Source organism: Enhydra lutris, unplaced genomic scaffold (assembly GCF_002288905.1).
Source record: "Enhydra lutris kenyoni isolate GAN:26980312 unplaced genomic scaffold, ASM228890v2 scaffoldscaffold2, whole genome shotgun sequence".
Lineage (NCBI taxonomy): Eukaryota > Metazoa > Chordata > Mammalia > Carnivora > Mustelidae > Enhydra > Enhydra lutris.
The window spans coordinates 47899982-47918852 of NW_019154086.1; the positions used below are offsets into that span (position 1 = coordinate 47899982).

At 40.2% G+C, this 18871-nt stretch overlaps 1 protein-coding gene across 2 annotated transcripts; it reads right to left on the reverse strand.

Annotated features, from left to right (window-relative positions):
* Positions 1-9448: 9448 nt before the first annotated feature.
* On the reverse strand, positions 9449-16182 carry LOC111148802 (NADH:ubiquinone oxidoreductase subunit B4). 2 transcript variants are annotated; one of them, XM_022505620.1, is made up of 3 exons: positions 15976-16182; positions 11462-11608; positions 9449-9572 (listed from the first exon to the last, which is right to left on the reverse strand). In XM_022505620.1, the coding sequence occupies exons 1-3, from the start codon at positions 16153-16155 to the stop codon at positions 9510-9512; spliced, it is 390 nt and encodes a 129-aa protein (XP_022361328.1). In that variant the 5' UTR covers positions 16156-16182; the 3' UTR covers positions 9449-9509. The 2 variants fall into 2 exon arrangements, with proteins under 2 accessions (XP_022361328.1, XP_022361335.1); XM_022505627.1 differs by lacking the exon at positions 9449-9572 and adding an exon at positions 9777-9846 and having other exon boundaries at positions 15976-16179.
* Positions 16183-18871: the final 2689 nt, after the last annotated feature.

Below are 18871 nucleotides of genomic sequence, written 5' to 3' on the forward strand. Positions count from 1 at the left end.
GTTGTCACAACTGAGGAAGTTGCTACTGGCATCTAGCAGATAAAAGTCAGGGACCCTGGTAAACAGTCTAAAGCGCACAGGATAGTCCCCTACAGCGAAAAATTAGGCAGTACTGAATGTCAATGGTGCCAAGGTCGAGAAATGCTGCAGCCACCACAGTGGTTCTTAACTTCAGCTGGACCTTCCATCTCCTGGTAGCTTCTAAAACTGCCTGAGGTATGTCTCAGATCAATTAAATTAGAAATGCTGGGGATAGAGCCCAAATGAATTTTTTTAAGTTCTTTTAAGTTTTTTATTTTAATTCCAATATAGTTAACATATAGTATTGTCTTAGTTTCAGGTGTACAATAAGGTGATTCAACAATTCTATTCCTTACTCCGGTGCTCATCATGACAATTGTCCTCCTTCATCCCCATCACCTGTTTCGCCCATCCCCCCACCCACCTTCCCTCTGATAACCATGAGTTTGTTCACTATACTTAAGAGTCTGTGTTTCAGTTTGTGCCTTTTTTTCATTTGTTCATTCATTCTGTTCCTTAAATTCCACTAAGGTGTGAAATCATAATGGTGTTTGTCTCTCTCTGACTTATTTCACTTAGCCTTATACTCTGTAGCTCTGTCCACATTGTCACAAATGGCAAGACTGCATTCTTTTTTATGGCTGAATAATATTCCATTTTATTTATAAACTGCATCTTCTTTATCCTTTCATCTATCAGTGGGCACTTGTGCTGCTTCCATATCATGGCTATTGTAAATAATGCTGCTATAGGGGTGCATGTATCCTTTCAAATTAGTGTTTTCATAATCTTTGGGTAAATACCTGTAGTACAATTACTAGATCATAGGGTAGTTCTATTTTTTTTTTTTAAGATTTTATTTGTTTATTTGACAGAGAGAGATCACAAGTAGGCAGAGAGGCAGGCAGAGAGAAGGGGAAGCAGTCTCACTGCTGAGCAGAGAGCCCAATGCAGGTCTTGATCCCAGGACTCTGAGATCATGACCTGAGCTGAAGGCAGAGGCTTAACCCACTGAGCCACCCAGGCACCCCGGGTAGTTCTATTTTTAACTTTTTGAGGAAAAGCTGTACTCTTTTCTACAGTTGTTGCACCGGTTTGCAGTTTTGCAGTTTGCATTCCCACCAACTGTGCATGAAGTTCCTTTTTTTTTTTTTTTAACTGCTCAGGTTCTCAACTTTATTAAATATAACAACATCAGTGAGAAAATTGTCACTTCATCTTTTTTTAAAAAAAAGATTTTATTTATTTATTTGACAGAGAGATAGAGAGAGAGATCACAAGTAAGGCAGAGAGGCAGGCAGAGGGAGAGTGGGGAAGAAGGCTCCCTGCTAAGCCCTATGGGGTTCGGGGGGGCTCCATTCCAGGACCCAGGACCCTGGGATCATGACCTGAGTCGAAGGCAGAGGCTTAACCCACTGAGCCACCTAGGCACCCCTGTCACTTCATCTTTGACACAAATATAAGTTTGTGTCCATATTTGTGAAGTAGCCATGCAGATACAGATTTCTAACATTTTACCCTGAAACAGATAGATGGTTGGGTTCCTTTTTTCCTACATCCTAACTAACACTTGTTCCTTGTGTTTTTGATTTTCTGCATCCTGACAGGTGTGAGGTGATACCTCGTTATAGTTTTGATTTGCATTTCCCTGATGATGAATGATGTTGAGCACCTTTTCATGTGTGTGTTAGCCATCTGGATATCTTTGGAAAAATGTCTATTTCATGTCTTCTGCCCATTTCTTAACTGGATTATTTAATTTTTAGGTGTTGAGTTTGGTAAGTTCTTTATAGATTTTGGAAACTAACCCTTTATCTGATATGTTATTTACAAATATCTTCTCCCATTCTGTAGGTTGCTTTTAGTTTTGTTGATTGTTTCCTTTGCTGTGCAGAAGCTTTTTATCTTGATGAAATCCCAACAGTTCATTTTTGTTTTCATTTCTCTTGCCTCTGGAAACGTGTCTAGCAAGAAGTTATTATGGTTGAGGTCAAAGAGGTTGCTGCTTGTGTTCTTTCCTAGGATTTTGATGGTTTCCTATCTCACATTTAGGTCCTTCATCCCTTCTGAATTTATTTTTGGTATATGGTGTAAGAAAGTGGTCCAGTTTCATTCTTCTGCATGTAGCTATCCAGTTTTCCCAACACCATTTGTTGAAGTGACTGTTTTTTTCTAATTGCATATTCTTGCCCTAAATGAGAGGGGTTTGTTTTTGTTTTTGTTTTTGTTTTTTTGAAACTCCTCAAGTTATTCCAATGCACAGGCAAGGCTGAGAACCACTGTTTTGGAAAACTACCTTAGAAACAGTAGAGCGAGCTTTGGTGCCCAGGTGGGGCACCCAGAGAATGTGGGAAAGAGGAGAGGAGTTAGAAAAGCTAAGGCCTAGGTATAAATTCTTTATAAGTTAGAAGTTAGTGTGCAGTTTCTGTGTTATGATTTTCCAGAGTGATGAAAAATTCATCACTATGGATTTGAAGTAAGTTCTGTCTCAGAAAGTTATCTTACTACTAAAATTAAAAAAAAAGGCTTGAGAGTTGACATTTAAACTTCATTACATTTAGTGATCAACTAACCTTCATTTTCATATTATCAACTTTATGTATAACTGCATCACAAATCTGAGGTATGCCCAAAGTTTATCCTTTTGTGAGTTAGTATAGTGCATAGTTAAGAAACCAGATGCTAGAGCCAGACTGCCTGGGTTCAAATCCAGATTCTACCACTTATTAGCTGTGTGACCCTGAGAAAGTTACTTAACTTCCCTGAGCCTCTGTTTCCTCAGCTGTAAAACACAGGTACTTCATTACCAAATCCAAGACTCTGGAATTGAGACTGTGCTTTCAAGGCTGAATAAGTTTAAGCAAGTGGCTTAACCTCTCTGAGGCTCACCTTCCACATGTGAAAGAGGGAAATTATTTGTTTCACGGAGATCTGGTGAGGGTGAAATAAAACCAGGCATTGAAAGCACCCAAGCTGGGTTTGGCACATAGTGAGCATAGGGAAATATTAGCCATCACTTTTGTTACTGTTTATTGCTGTTGTTGCGACTCGGTGAATATGTATCCATTCCTCCCTCAGTGAGGCTACTGTGCCACTTACTGTAGGTGACACCGGAATGAATAAGTCAAGATCCTTGTTGCTAAATAAACAAGCATTTATGGGACACTTGGGTGGCTCAGTTTGTTAAGCATCTGCTTTCAGCTCGGGTCATGATCCCAGGTTCCTGGGATTGAGTTCCGCATGGGGATCCCTGCTAAGCAGGGAGCCTGCTTCTTTCTCTGCCTGCTGCTCGTCCTGCTTGTGCGTGCTGTCTCTGTCTGACAAATAAATAAAATCTTAAGAAAACAAACAAACAAGCATTTAGATGATGATTCTCATGCAATAAGTAACAGAAGCCCAAAGTGTAGAAAATTTAGAAGGATTTCTTTCATCATCTTTTAGGTCTTAGAGCAAGAAAACGATATTAAAACTCAATTTAAGATCTCAAGAGTGCATATTAATAGCTCAGTTAATGTGAAAATTAAGACAGACTCTACACTTTGATGTAGGTCGTTTGCATATGACTAGCTACAGAACTTTTCTTGGAGGAATCTTGCCTCATCATGTGTGCCTTTGGGACTCTAATTAGCCTACTCTTGGTTTTTTAAATCTAAAATTATGGGGTGCCTGGGTGGCTCGGTTGGAAAAGCATGTGACTCTTGATTTCCCGTAGGGAGATGGAGCCCTGGAGTCCAGGGTAAGACTCTGTGCTCAGCAGGGAGTTTGCATCTCTCTCTCTTCCTCTGTTTCTTTCTGCCCCTCCCCCTGTTCACACTCCTCTCTCTCTCTAAAATAAATAAATACATCGCCTAAAATAAATAAATAAATAAATAAATCTAATATTACATCAGAAGCTTCCACACAACTCACCACAGCACTATCAGCAGCAGATACCTTGTAAAAACCAAGTGTATGCAATGCTATACATTACCTGGAAGAGAAATTTTAATTGAAACCTAGACTCCTAATCCTCAAATTAGCAAGGTTTCTTGAAGAATAGGACAAGTCATTTCTCCTCCCTAATCCTTTTCTATAGAATTGGGCCATGAGACTGGCAGATCTTCAAAGATTTTTCTGACTCTAACATCCTGTATACCTGTGAATGTGCTAGAAAATCTGAAAGTGCAAGTGGCAGGCCCTAACTCTAGAAAGTTCCACCTCTTAAGCCCTCCAGAGCCCCCATTCTTTCTCAGTACCCAATTCCACAGAGCATCAGTCTTCATCCCGTTGAAAGAATGGTTAAAGATCTGCTCTCTGGAGTCAGCCTGCCCAGATTTAAGTTCTGACTCAGCTGTTATTAGCTGAGGACTCAAGCAAATTATTTAACCTCTCTAAACCTCTTTTGCATAATGGGGATTTTTAAGGTATGTTGTGAGATGTGTAAAGCCCTTTCTTTAGTGCCTAGAATACAAGTAAAAATTTAATTAAGTGCTAGCTGCTATGTTTTTCTCCAATGTACTTTCCTCCAAGAAGGAGCTCTATCTTCATAGAAGTATCCTCAGTGCTTAGTACATGGCCAGGGTTCAGTAAGTGATCAATGCAGGAGATCTGACAGCCAGTGTCCTAGAAGTCAATAGGACACAGGCTCCTCCACCCAAAAGGCTCCAGGAAACAGAGCATCTAGATCCAGTACCAGCAGACTAACAGCAGCTCACTTCCCTTGCAGCTTGCATTGGTGCTTCCTCCCAAATACCCTGATAGGACCAAACAATTCTGTGCGCCCCCCCTTCTGCAGAGCATGATTTTGGAGGAGAAGCTGTCTATCCAGACTCTAATAGATGGCTTCAGGGTAATTGACCTCCCTTGTTTCCATCTACCCTCACCCAAGCCACTTCATATAAAAAGTAGTAACTCTTTGACGCTGTCTCCGTCCTATATGAAGCATAAATAAAACACTCTCTAGAAAATTTCATGTTTTTAATTATGAAACATAATGTAAGTAAAAAAAAAATATGCTTAACCATGCAAATGCAGTTTCAAGAGTTTACACCTTCTCCTCCTACTCACAACAATTTCATATTGCAACCACTGAGTTCTTCCTATATTGATTTCTGGAGCAGCCTCAGCCAGTTGCCTCCTTTCCCCACTCCCAACCCCAATATTTTTAGAACCTAGTTATTAAATAAGAGAGGAATGATTTAAATGCAATTGGTGATAGAAGTAAAGAATTAACTCAAAACTGATCAGGTGATATTCCTTGTGATTATGGAGGAAAATAACTTGAATTCTTCTTTTTTTTAAAAAAAGATTTTATTTATTTATTTAACAGAGACAGAGACAGCGAGAGAGGGAATATAAGCAGGGGGAGAGGGAGAGGGAGAAAAAGGCTTCCCGCCAAGCAGGGAGCCCAATGCAGGGCTTGATCCCAAGACCCTGGGATCATGACCTGAGCCGAAGGCAGACGCTTAATGACTGAGCCACCCAAGGGCCCCAGAACTTGAATTCTAAGGGTAAGTTTGCTGCAGAAATCTCAGATGTTTCACCAGCAACATTCAGAGATCAGATGTCAGACTTTCAGCTTGACTTTAATCTTTCAAATCCTGAAGCTTGGCAATGAGACCTTTGCACACTGAACTTTCTTGAGATGTTGAAGGGTGTACAGGTGGATGACTTAGTTCAATTTCCCTCCAGGTCACAGTAGCAACAGAAAGGATCTCTCTCTGCTAGGGAAATGGCAGTAAACAAGGAGGCCAGCAGGGAAACAAGTGCAAGCATTACAATCAGAGGTACACACAGATTCTCTACTAGAAACATGATAAAATTCTATGTGTTCACCAAAAGGTAGAAAGTAGCAGCAGAAACTTTGAAATTCAGTCTTTGAATATACTTAGAGCTAATTTTAAGGTACTGTCCATATTTTTAAATCATGCATATTTGATCAAGATAGTTTCACATACAGATCTCTAATCTTTTCAAATACTCCATTAATGAACCTGAAGAATAGAGAAATAACCAGGATTCTGTATCTTCCCCAAAGTTATGAGACTGTGTCAAGTGCTACCAAGAATGAGGAAAAAATAAAATGGAAAATAAATCAGGGAATGAACCCAATGGGATTTTGTCTGAGCATGAATGTGATCTTTTCCTCTAGGCAGGATCCATAATAAAGGGTAAAAAGACACAGTATTTAACAAACCAGCCTGTTACAGAAGCAATATTATCCTGGAAAGGGGAAGGGATGTCATGTACAGATAAAGGAATATTAAGAAGACTGGCTCCTCATGCATGTGCATAAAGGGGAACTAATAGAGATAATATATTTAGACTTTCATAAAGCTTTCGACAAGTTCACATCCAAATGAGTCATCCTGGGATTAGCAGGGACTGCTTTATTCTTCATACAGGGCTGTCTCAAAATTGAAAATCATTCCTAGCCTAAAGTCTTACAACAGCCTGATTACTAGTCATCCTCTAGCCTTTCTTGCCCTGAGATCCTTGTCCAGATCCAGAATGATCTTCCAGGAATGCAAATCTTATCAGGTTATTCCTGCTTAATACCTTCAGTGACTCCCATTGCCATCAGGATGAAGCCTAAGGGTCTTAATTGTGGTAAGAGCCTTATGATCTGGTTCTAGTTCCTTGTCATTTTTGGCTGCTCAGCATTTGAACCACTTTCTTGTTTGGGAATTCCTTATCTGCCTCATACTTTAGAGCTGAACATGCCATACCCTTGCTTTTTCAGCCTTCCCTGCAGATAGAAGTTAGGCACAGCCAATCACATTCTCCCAAACTCAGGAGCAAGTGATGGGAAGATATGGGAACCTTGAGAAACTCTCTCTGGTGGTTTGCTTTTAATATGCTTGAGCTTTTGGGCCAACAGAGGCAGCAATACCAGTGTAGGCTCCTGTGCCCAGTGCTCAGGGCTAGCAATAATGGTCAGACACATGGTAACATTAAGCACTCAGATGAGTTGGTAATTGGTATTCTCACCAGACCACTTCTGGGTGTGATTTGGGGCATTGTTTGTGGTAATAAAAAATCTTTAGGAATTGATTAAACTCTTAGGAATATATTGCTCAATAAATTCTTGATGTTAACAAAAATATTTTATTACAGTCAACAAAACGAAAAGGCAACCTATGGAATGGGAGAAGGTATTTATAAATCCAGTGATAGTGTTGGTGAGAAAGTAGAGAAAAAGGAACTCTTGTGCACTGTTGGTAGGAAAATAAACTGGTATAACCACTTGTGGAGAACAACGTGAAGGTTCCTCAAAATTTAAGAATAGAACTATCCTAAATATCCTAAACAGTTCCAACCTCTCATCACTGTTGGTTCCCTTGGCAACCAGACCCAGGCTTAAGTGTGGTCAAAACTTAGCTCAGTAACCTAACAAGATACCTCTTTTTTTTTTTTTTTTTTTAAGATTTTATTTATTTATTTGTTGGAGAGAGAGAGAGAGAAAGCGCAAATAGGCAGAGTGGGAGGCAGAAAGAGAGGAGGAAGCAGGCTCCCCGCTGAGCAGAGAGCCCGACGTGGGGCTCGATCCCAGGACCCTGGGATCATGACCTGAGCCGAAGGCAGCGGCTTAACCCAGTGAGCCACCCAGGCGCCCAAGATACCTCTATCTTATCATTAGAAAATCCTGAGGGTTTTAGGAGTTCTGGGCCAGAAACAAGGACAAAGACTAAATATATATTTATTATAAATCACAGTATCAGAGGATTTCACTTTAATCTGAAGCTGTGATTACCTCCTGGTCATTTTGGACTTCTTGTGCCTGGGAAACAGACCAAAAAAAAAAAAAAAAAAAAAAAATTTCCGTATTAGCAGCACTAAGTGACCTTCATGATAAGGAGCTAGGGTTGCTACTACAGAATGGGGACCCAGGGGATATATCTGGAATCCAAGGGAGTCACTGGTGCTTCTCAGTGCTTCCACGTCCAGTGATGAATGTGAACAGGTAATTGCTGCAGCAAAGGCCTGATGATACAAGAGTAACTAAGGTTCTGGCCTCACAGATAAAGGTTCTCTGGCTCGCATCAGGCAAGCATCCTAGACCTTCTAAAGTGATGGCCAAGGAAGGAAAATCTAGAGCATTGTGGGGGGAAATGATGAATCTGTTACAGCTTCAGACCAGTTTCAACAGTGTGGGACTGAATCTTGTTCCACTAAACCTCCTATATTGAGATGGTACCTAACCACCTCCCTGAATGGTACTGCAGATGAACGTGTGCACAGATCTAAGCAGAACATGGAGTGGATAAGGAAATCGTCTACCTTTTGTGCCTATCTCACTTCCTCTTGGCCCATCATTTTACTCCAGTTGCTGCTGCAGTTCTGAGCTCCTGTAGGTGTGACCTGACAATATGCCACCTCAGCCGTATAGCACGTCTCTTTCTGCCCCAAGCTTCCTTGCGCCTCCACGTAAGAAACCTGTAAGAACCTTCAGCTATTCTGAGGCTCGCCCATACCTAGAAGTGAAAGACAATTAGCATGAGACAACCTGTGACCAACTAGGGGAGTAGCTAGTGGATACTTGTTTTCTCCTTGTCTGCAGGGAACATTCTATGTACGTTCCACAGGGCTCTTCAGAAGGTCCCTAGTGGGAATGAGCCCACTACTCTGAGGCAACAGGCCAATAGCATGTAACTTGATGGGCTGTCCCTCTAGCTATTTTACTCTTCCCAGTCTGACACTTGTTCTTCAATGACTCCCTAATATAAACTACCTGCACAAAAGCTTGTCTCTCAAGCTCTGCATTTCAGAGTATCTCAGACTCATAAAAGAACCAGATGAAAATACTTGTATGCTCTGAAAGTTAAAACCAACGTACTAATGTAAATCAGCCCCAAAGAGCATGTTCTCCCCGTAACACTTTATTCCACCTTCATAAGTAAAACTGTTACCCTGTTTCAAGACTGAACTATAAAGCATGTAGCTTTACTTTATTGAGCAGTACTATTATCTCATTTTCATCTTCACGACCTTATGAGAAAGTAGGCATTACTATCTCCATGCCAGAGATGGGGAAACAGGAGGCCTTGTATTCCAACTGTTAAGCCTGAGATGGGATTCTGACCCCAATTTAACCTCCAAAGCATGTGTTAAACCATTTTACTTCAATTTAATGTGGCCTGCTGTTGTCTTATCACCCGACAGTGGCCCCTCATCTTGCCATACTCAACACATCTTGCCTTTTCATGCTTCCGTGTTGCCCTTTCAGTCTTGTGACAGTTGTCCGAGTGTGTAGTCTTTAAGTACAGAGCCTCAGTCTGTTTTATTGACCGCTGTATTCTGGGCACACAGCACAGTACCTGGCTCACAGCAGATGCTCTTTTGCTGAATGACTAAATGAATGAACATGAATCTGTTTCTCTATGCAACTGTGAACTCTTATATTATATATCCAGCAAATGTTTGTTGACTCAAGGAAATAATAAGAAAGTTTTTAATGATTAATAGAAGATTTATTTAAGCAATAATACAGAGAGTCATCACTGCCAGACTTAATATGAAATGTTCCATGTTCGATCCAATTTTCCTTCCTGGATAAGTTTTTCTTTCCTATCCTGTAGAGATAGAAAAAACATAACAAAACAAAAAAAGCTTCATTAGAAACAACACATTCTGACCTGTGTTCATTGCAACATTATTTACAATAGCCAAGATACAGAAATAACCTAAGTGTCCATCAATGGATATGTATACGTACACATGGAACACTATTCAGCCATTTAAAAAAAAAAAGGAATGAAATCTTGCCATTTCATAGGTACAAGCTTATAAATACAGAGAACAGACTGGTAGCTGACAGAGGCAGGGGGTGGGTGGTGCGCAAAATGGCTGGAAGGGGTCAAAAGGTACAAAGTTCCAATTATACAATAAGTAAGTCATGGGGATGTCATGTACAACAATGGTGACTATAGTTAATAATACTGTATGGAATATTTGAAAGTTGCTAAGATAATTAATCTTAAGTCCTCATCGTAAGAAAAAAGATTGTCTTTTGTAACTATGTATGATAACAGATGTTGCCTAACATTTACTGTGGTGACCATTTTGCAAAATATACAAACAAAAAAGGTACTGGAAAATACAAAAATAAACAAAGAACCAATGTAATCTGGCATAACCCATGGTACAACTCTAAAAAACCGGACTAAAATACTCCAAACCTAATTCCAATCCCCCACTGTCTAAAGCCTACAGGGTATGTGTGAGGAAGTAGCAGTCTGAAGAAATAAAGGGACAATGAGAAAACACTCCTATTAAAAAACAATTTATGCACATGCTGGAAGAATTATATTACCCCACTAAAAAGCGTATGTCAAAAGCAAAATACAAACACCTTCTGGATAAGTGTGGCCTTTTTGTTAAGCGGGTACTTTATCAGACAATCAAATATAGAAGCTCTTACTGGAGAATGGACTGGCCAGTTTAAGACAGACCTAGATGAATGGGCTCCATTCTAGATGGTGACACAAGGCCTTCTGGGGGCTAGTACCAGGATGGCCTGGTGTCAAAGACAAAATTGGCTTTCTCTGCAATCATATGGCCTCTGATGGCAGATTCCCACCACAGGTTGCTTTTGCTTTCCTACTGTTAGCATATCACAAAGTTTTAACATTAATCAACAAAATGTGACCAACACTGATTAGAATTCATACAAACTGGTAACACACTAAATGATTTATGTTCTGCTAATACTTAACCCAAATAACCATCTTTTTAAAATAATGAACTAAGAAAACTCAAGATAAAGGTTTGCAAAGATAATATCTAAAGGTAAGTCAAAATAGGAAAGTTTAACTTCTGTATTAACTTATATTTAATTTTTGAGACAGAGAGAATGCACATGCAAGCAGGGGAAGGGCAGAAGGAGAGAGAGAGAGACAACCTTAAGCAGGCTCCATGCCCAGTGTGGAAGCGAGATGCAGAGCTTGATCTCAACAATCCTGACTTCATGCCCGGAGCCCACATCCAGAGTCCGACACCTAACCTACTGAGCCACCCAGGAGCCCCCTTAGTGTTAACTTTCTAAAGTTACTTCTGTATTCTCTTGCTTAATAGTCATAGCACAATTCCTTTACATCACCTAAAACACACCAGGAAAATGCTTTCATTTCAGTCTAAGTTCAAGCCTTAGAAATTTAAACTGACCAACTTATTATTTTAAGTTGAAATTAAATTTGAAAGAAATTTGAAAGACTATTGTGATTTTTAGCAAAGTATTATTTCAATGAGTTGAAATGATAAAGCAATGCAACCAAACACATACTTGAAACTTTCTGTTTTAACTCCTGCTGGAAACAAATAGAGATAAAAGAAGAGAGAAACTGAAGGAAGAGGAGAGGACTGAGGTGGGAGGAGCACTGGTGGCAAATGCCGAGAGAAAGAGCCACAGCCAGAACAGGGGAACCTGTCGCACAGAAACTAAACGTCAGGTCCCAATACTTACTCTGTCAGATTTGAAAACATAAAACCAGAAGAAAAGGGGCCCCATTCCAAACAGAGCTCCTAAGAGCGAGGTCTTGGGAGTGGGTCTGAAATTGGGATAGATGTTTGCTGATCTTGCATAGGTCCAACGAATCAACGCAGGATCTTCCTAAAATTCAGGAAAACAAAAAGTTACGGAACTTAAGTAGGGCCACACTGAAACAATCTCATCAAAACTTCTGTTGGGGGGCAGAGGGCACCTTTTGTGCCCCACCACAGTTAAGGGTATACCCTGAATATTCCTGAATAGCTTCAGGGAAGATCTTTCATTTCTAGTATTTGCTGACTAACTCTCTGATGACCCTATCCTGTTCAAGTCCTTCACAATTTAAAAGGTTCTTCTATCAACCTTCAGCTTTCTATTTATTTAAGATTTAAGAAACTGGGGCGCCTGGGTGGCTCAGTGGGTTAAGCCTCTGCCTTCGGCTCAGGTCATGATCCCAGGGTGCTGGGATCGAGCCCCGCATTGGGCTCTCTGCTCAGCAGGGAGCCTGCTTCCTCCTCTCTGCCTGCCTCTCTGCCTACTTGTGATCTCTCTGTCCAATAAATAAATAAAATCTTTAAAAAAAAAAAAAAGATTTAAGAAACCTAATCTTTTTAATCCATCAGAGAAACCACTTTTTCTCTTTGATAATTTTTTTTTCCTGGATTGTTTTGTAGCTTCATTGTCCTTCTTGAAGTGACCAACTGAATCACAGTATTCCCAATGAGGACAGATTTCATATGCTCTATCATGCTTTGTACTTTGTTTCTAGGACCCTTTCTAATGCTACCCCCGATGCTGCACTGTCTTTCCAGGCTTCAAATAAATTGCAGGAAGGTGAAGACTGTGGTAGGCCAACTCTGAATTTTTAAGATTTTTAAGCTGACTTGTTTGATATTTTATAAGCAAAATTATTACATCTTTTAAGCTGACTTGTTTGATATTTTATAAGCAAAATTATTACATCTTATGCTATTAAAATAATTTGTAGTGAGGACAAGATTGTTGTTAAAGAAAAATAATCAGACTGTCTTGGTTAAGGAAAAAAACTGTCCATTTTAATATATTTATACTAGAACAACTATGTAAGACAGCAAATCTGCCCCAAACACATAATTAAATTTAATTAGCTATATCCCCAAATACTTTATAGAATTATTTGCTCCAATTAACTGATAGGCAGATTAAAAATAACCAGATGAAATCAGCTTTAAAACTTTAATACCAAAGGAGAACATTCAATACACCACCAAGAAGTCATGATTGGTAGGACTGAAATAATTAAACTGGATCTTCCACAGATACATTTTAAACCAAACTGTTTGCAGAAAATAGTAAAGGTGAAGACCCAGGTTATAGACAGGCTCAAGGGAATATTTGAGTTTAATACATCTATTCTTTACTTATCCCTTCTGCTATGAATGACTCTCACATGACAGAGCTCTCAATCCACCAGTCACCTTTCTACATATTTATCTGCCAAACTGGTCTTCCAGAATCAGACATTTCATTCCATAAAAATATCAACAGCCTCATGACCATAGTTCATGGAACCCGTACTGTTGTTAAGAGAGGTTCCAAAACATACTCCATGGGAAATAGTTCTCCTTTTTAGACACTACTCCATGTCCCAAGAACTATCAGCAGCATGTGACATGGTGAAAACTCCTTGAAACTGTTTCTTTTGCCTTTCAGGGCACACACCTGCCTGGTTTTCCCCCTAACTCTACGGCCATTTCCTCTTGGTCTCTTTTGCTCTCTTCTTCCTTATCTCTCCAATCTCTTAATATTGGATCTTAGACCTTGCTGGTCTTCTCTATCTACATTCATTCTCTTGATGATCTACCTCCTCCAGTCACATGGTTTTAAATATCCAACTATAGGCCAATGTCTCCCAAAATTATACCTTCCCAGACCTCTACCCCAAACTCCAGACATAATAATGTCCAACTGCCTGCTCAACAATGCCATGTTGTCTAACAAGCATGTCAAATGTGATGTATCTCAAACTGATTTACCAATATTCCACTCCATCTCCATCCCTGCTCCTCTCACATTCTTTTCCACATTGGTAAAAAGCAACTTCATTCTTCTGATCACTTAGGTCAAAAAACCTTGGAATCATCACTGACCCTTCTCACTCTTACACCTCATGTCAATCTGCTAGCAAATCTGGTTGGCTTTACTTTCAATACATACTCAGAACTCAATACTTACCACCTCCATTGCCAAAACCCTAATTACCTCAAAAGCCTCCTAGGCTCCTTCCTCTCCTCCGTAACCTATTTTCTTTTTTTTTTTTTTTTTAAAGATTTATTTATTTATTTATTTGGCAGGCAGAGATCACAAGTAGGCAGAGAGGCAGGCAGAGAGAGGGAGAGAGAGGTGGAAGCAGGCTCCCTGCTGAGCAGAGAGCCCGATGCGGGGCTTGATCCCAGGACCCTGGGATCATGACCTGAGCCGAAGGCAGAGGCTTTAACCCACTGAGCCACCCAGGCGCCCCCGTAACCTATTTTCAACTAAGCAACCAGAGAGATGTTAAAAATATAAGGGCAGACTACCTACACAGTAAAATGCCTTACAACAATCTGCAAAGCTTGGTGTGATCTAGTTCCACTTTGCTCTCACCTTTCTCCACTTTAGTCACAATGGTCTCTTCAGTATTTTTGGAACTAACCAGGCACACTTCTGTCTAAGGACCCCTACACCTGCTATCCCCTCTACCTAAAATGCTACTTTCCCAGAGGGCTGTGTGTGGCTAGCTCCCTCATCTCATTTCCTTCTTGTCACCTTCTAAGGAAGGTCTTCCCTAGGGGTATCTAAAATTTCAGCAGCTATCCCTTCCTACTACACAACACACATTCCTAATCCCTTCCTTGCTTTATTTTTCTTATCACTTGCCACTAACACGCTATACAATTTAGTTTTTTAACTTGTTTATTACTTGTCTGATTCACTGGAGAAAGCAAGCTCTGCAAGGACAGGAATCTACACTGAGACCTCAGCATCTAAAATAGGGCCTGGCCTATAAAAGCAATTACTTAATCACTGAATCAATCACTGGTAAAGATTAGGCAAGGAATTCCCATGTATTGATCATTAAATGATTAAGTGCCAAGCACTCATTTAACAGAACCACCAATGAGGCACGTATTACTGTCTCTTATATGACAAAACTGAAACTGTCCTAGGGCACAGAACTAGGGAAGAGAAAATCTGGGGTTTAAGCTTTGGCTATCTGGCACATCAAACCTGTGTGAGTATGTCAATAACAAATGTCTCCCTCCACACCTTCTCAAGTAAACATGGTTCTGACTAGAGATGGTACAACCAACTGGTTAAGCAAATGTTTTGAGTTACACAGTTCAAAGTTTAAATTCTGCTCTATCACTTGCTAAGGGAATATCACTCTATAACCTACTTGTCCTTCCCATGTTGTCTTCTCATCCATAAAATGGGGATAATAACAGGGCCTAACTCTTTGAATACTTTGACATTTGAATAATATTCAGAAAGGGTTTAGATAGTGCCTGCACGATGTAAATTTCCTTCAATTCTACTAACTTCCAAAAAGTCCTACAGAACACCAATGCAACTTTTGAGGGAAGTTCTGGTTGTTTTTTGTTTCTTTAATATCATATTTGACATCGTATTTAAATAGCTCCTGTACAGAAAATTACTGAAAAGCCTACTCACTAAATATAATAGCTATCAGTTTACTAGTAACACATAAAGTGCCTGCAATGTTATACAAATATCTCATTTACCTCACAATGATTCTATAAAGAATGTACTATTCTATTCTTCCCCACATAAGAAGACCAGAAAACTAACCTCTGGAAGGGTTTGGCAAACTAAAGTCATCTAGTTCGTCACTATGTTCTGCTTTGGCATCTAATTCCAAAAACCAGAGTTTCAACTAGCTGCATAGTTTTGGGGCCTTCAAAAGATATAAACTGAAAAAAATCACTATATTCTCATCAGGAGAGAGCAGTATTGCTAGGAACTGTGAACTGAAAGGTAGAAAACCGTTTTGTTTTTTTTTAAATTACACACACATTTTCTGAACAACTCATTTACAGCTCAGGCACTGTGTTGGCCAGTCATATGCCTTATCTCATTTAGTCCTAACAGCCTCCTGATTGGAAGTACTGTATTATCCCCATTTTTCAGACAGGAAAACCGGGGCTGAACAGCAGAGGTGAGTCTCTTAAGACTACCCAGGCGGGAAGTGATCAAGTCAGGACTCAAATCCAACCGGGTGTGAATCTAGAACCGTCCTCTTGACCACCGAATTCTCCGCCCAAGGTCAAAGGGCTAGAAGGTGGCCCTGCTCTCTCAGCCTGGAAGTGGGCCAAAGTCTAAGATACTGATCGGGAACGGTGGCCGCCCCGCTGCGTGGCCTCCCTTGGCGGGTTTGGGCTGCCCGGTCGGGGAAGGGGGACCGCCCGGACTCTGGCCCTCGATTCCCGCCCGGCTGGCCCACGACTCACGATGAGCCCTTGGCGTTTGGGGTCGTTGTACTGAAGCAGATACTCCCGTTTAAGTCGGGATCTTATGGCCAACCGCTCGGCTTGCGCCTTCCGGGCTTCCGGAGATACGTTGTATTCGGCCGGGTCGAGGGTAGAGGGTAGGGTAGCCAGAGGCGACGGCTCGTACTTGGGGAACGACATCTTGGCAATCCGGCACACAACTGCGCCTGCGCGAGTCCGAGACCCTCCCCCTCTAGTCTGACAGCCGTCCTGAGGGAATGCGCCTGCGCATTAGCGGAAGGTAGGCAGTAAGTTTCCTCCCGAGCTCGGCTTCTTTCGTTAACCTTCCTCAAGGTCCTGTACCCGGAATAGCGATCTGCGCATGCACAGTGCGCTTTCCTTACCCTTTCTTCTCCCCACCCCCGCTTCCTACTTTTACCTACCACAATCTGTTGCTTGTTGCTTCTTTCTAGCAGCTTTACATATCTCTAGGGACATAGCAGAGCTTTATTTTGTGAAGTTGAGCTGTGTGAGACTGGCAGACAGAAAATGGGACTGGACGTAGCTAGAATCCTATTTCAGTGTGGGTCACTCCAAGGTGTGTGACTTTGGACAAGTCACTTAGCATTTCCGAGTTTCCTCTTGCTCATTCTGGATAATGACCCCTATTCTATCCACCTAGCAAACCTTTTGTGAAGATTAAATAAGATAACAAATACGTGCCAAAGTGCTTTGCAAAACACAGTGTTCTAACCAAGAAAAAGAATACGCTTTTCTGTACGTTACCACGTTAGATCGGTACAGCATAAGTAGCGGTGTGTTTTTCATAGGCACGAAATAATGTTTAATAGGAGAATGATGTTGTAAGAGAGATGTTGCCTGCCTGACCATAGTAAGTCGTTAACAAATGAAGTACTGAATAAAGGTCGTTAAGAAACAGTATTTAGTTAAAATACTAAAACCTCTTACCTAAAATCTTTAGTACTCTTAGGGTGCTAAGAAGAAAAATCATCTTTAGATGATGCCTTTATGCATAAAGGCATTATATCTTAATGTGAAAGATGACTTGGGGAGAAAAAAAAGGTGGATAACCGGAAAGGAAACCTTCTTCATTGCTACTGTCCTCCTCCCACTATCACCAGGGGAAAAAAGCAACTTCAAGTTGCACAAGCAGGGTCTGTGGGTACGAGTCAGACATTCCACAGGGGAAAACATGTGAACAATATTTCCATAACTCAGGCAAGGAAAGCTGGATCAAAAGAGAGCTTCAGCTTGGATGAAATGTCTGGGGACTATGAGTATGTTGGGAAATGGTTGCTAGGCAGAGAAGGGACCTAGAAAGTGTCGGCATTTGCAGCGATGAGGAGAAGCACTGCTGTCAAATTTATTCAACATTGTAATACTGTTTTAAAATATTTATTAAGCACCCACTAGGTGAAGCATTCTGCACACTAGTCAATCTTAGTCAATCTTCTAGGCTCAGTGGGGGAAATGCAGAAGAAATGAAGGACGTGGTGTTTGTCTTCAAGGAGCTGACAGTACAGGCAGTACAGAAAGAACAGACAGGGTATGATAATATTTGCAAAGCAGTTTAATGTCCAAATGAATATAGAGCAAAATGGACTCATGAGAATACAGGCTGAGGGAATGTAGAAAAAAGAAATTTGAAGCAAATCACAGACACTCAATTTTAAAGGAATGAGGAAAAAAGGAGTTCTGTTTTTTTTTTTCAAAGGTGTTTTAAAATACCATAAAACAAAATGAAATGCAGGAGCAGTTTGTAAATTCTAAAGACAATCTTGATAAAGTTTCAAAAACCTTTGATTTATAGATTAGACACTGATCTGGGAAGAAGGGCATGCAAAAAGGATAAAAGAGAGAAGAAAGGAGTACAATGACTACAGATGACAAAGTTTTAAAGACTTTGTAAAGTTAAGAGAGAGGGAAAGAAAGAGAATGACAGAGAGAATAAATTACATCATTTCCCTTTGGAATAGTTAAGGTGTTTATTCCTACATTTGCTTGATTATCATAAGGATCCCTTAAGATGATTGTCAAAAAGATGGAGTCCTAAGTTCTATTCTGCTCTTGAAGATTCAGCAATGATCTGGCAGGGGAACCCAGGAGCCTGTAATTTTTACAATTTCCTGAGAGGATTCTTCTACAATTGTATTTGGGAAACATGGAGATGAGTACAAAAGGTCTTCCTTTCCCTCTTCCTTTTTCCAGGAAAGGTCCTCCCTTTGATTGAGACTTTATCTTGAAATAATGTAATCAAAAAATTATGAAAATGAATTTCTTATATTTAACATTTAAGACTACAATTACAGTTACAATGGTGTGCTAATTCTGATAAATCAAGTGTTAATTTGTGGGCATGGTTATTTTTATATAAATCATTATCCTTCACTTTGCATTTGATTTTTGCAGCAGGGTTATATTTGCAGAATATTGGAGGGTTTTATTCAGTTATTCCAAGGTCCTCCCTTAATCCTTTGAAACTAAACTATTTCCTTTTGAAGCTTTGATTGTCATCATTCTTATTGATTGTCTTTTTTTCCCTTTGTTATCTGGTCCAACTCTGAGATCCTCCTTTATTAGTCACTTTGCATGTGGATCCAGCAGTTCACCAACATCACTTTAATTTTATGGAAGTCCACATCTTTTGCAAGATTTGCAATAAATTTCTATTCTTTTTAAGGACTAGATATTTCTAAATGGATGACTAAGACTTTGGTAGGAGTGGTTGTAGGCGCTAGGGTTAGCAGATGGAACAATTCAAGCGGGAAACAATTTCATAAGTGGTCATTTCACCAAAGAATGTTTCATGTTTTGAAAACTTTTACTTCTCCTAATAGAATTTATCAGAATTTATTGGGACATGGATTACAAGGACTAAGTATATGTACCTATGTTT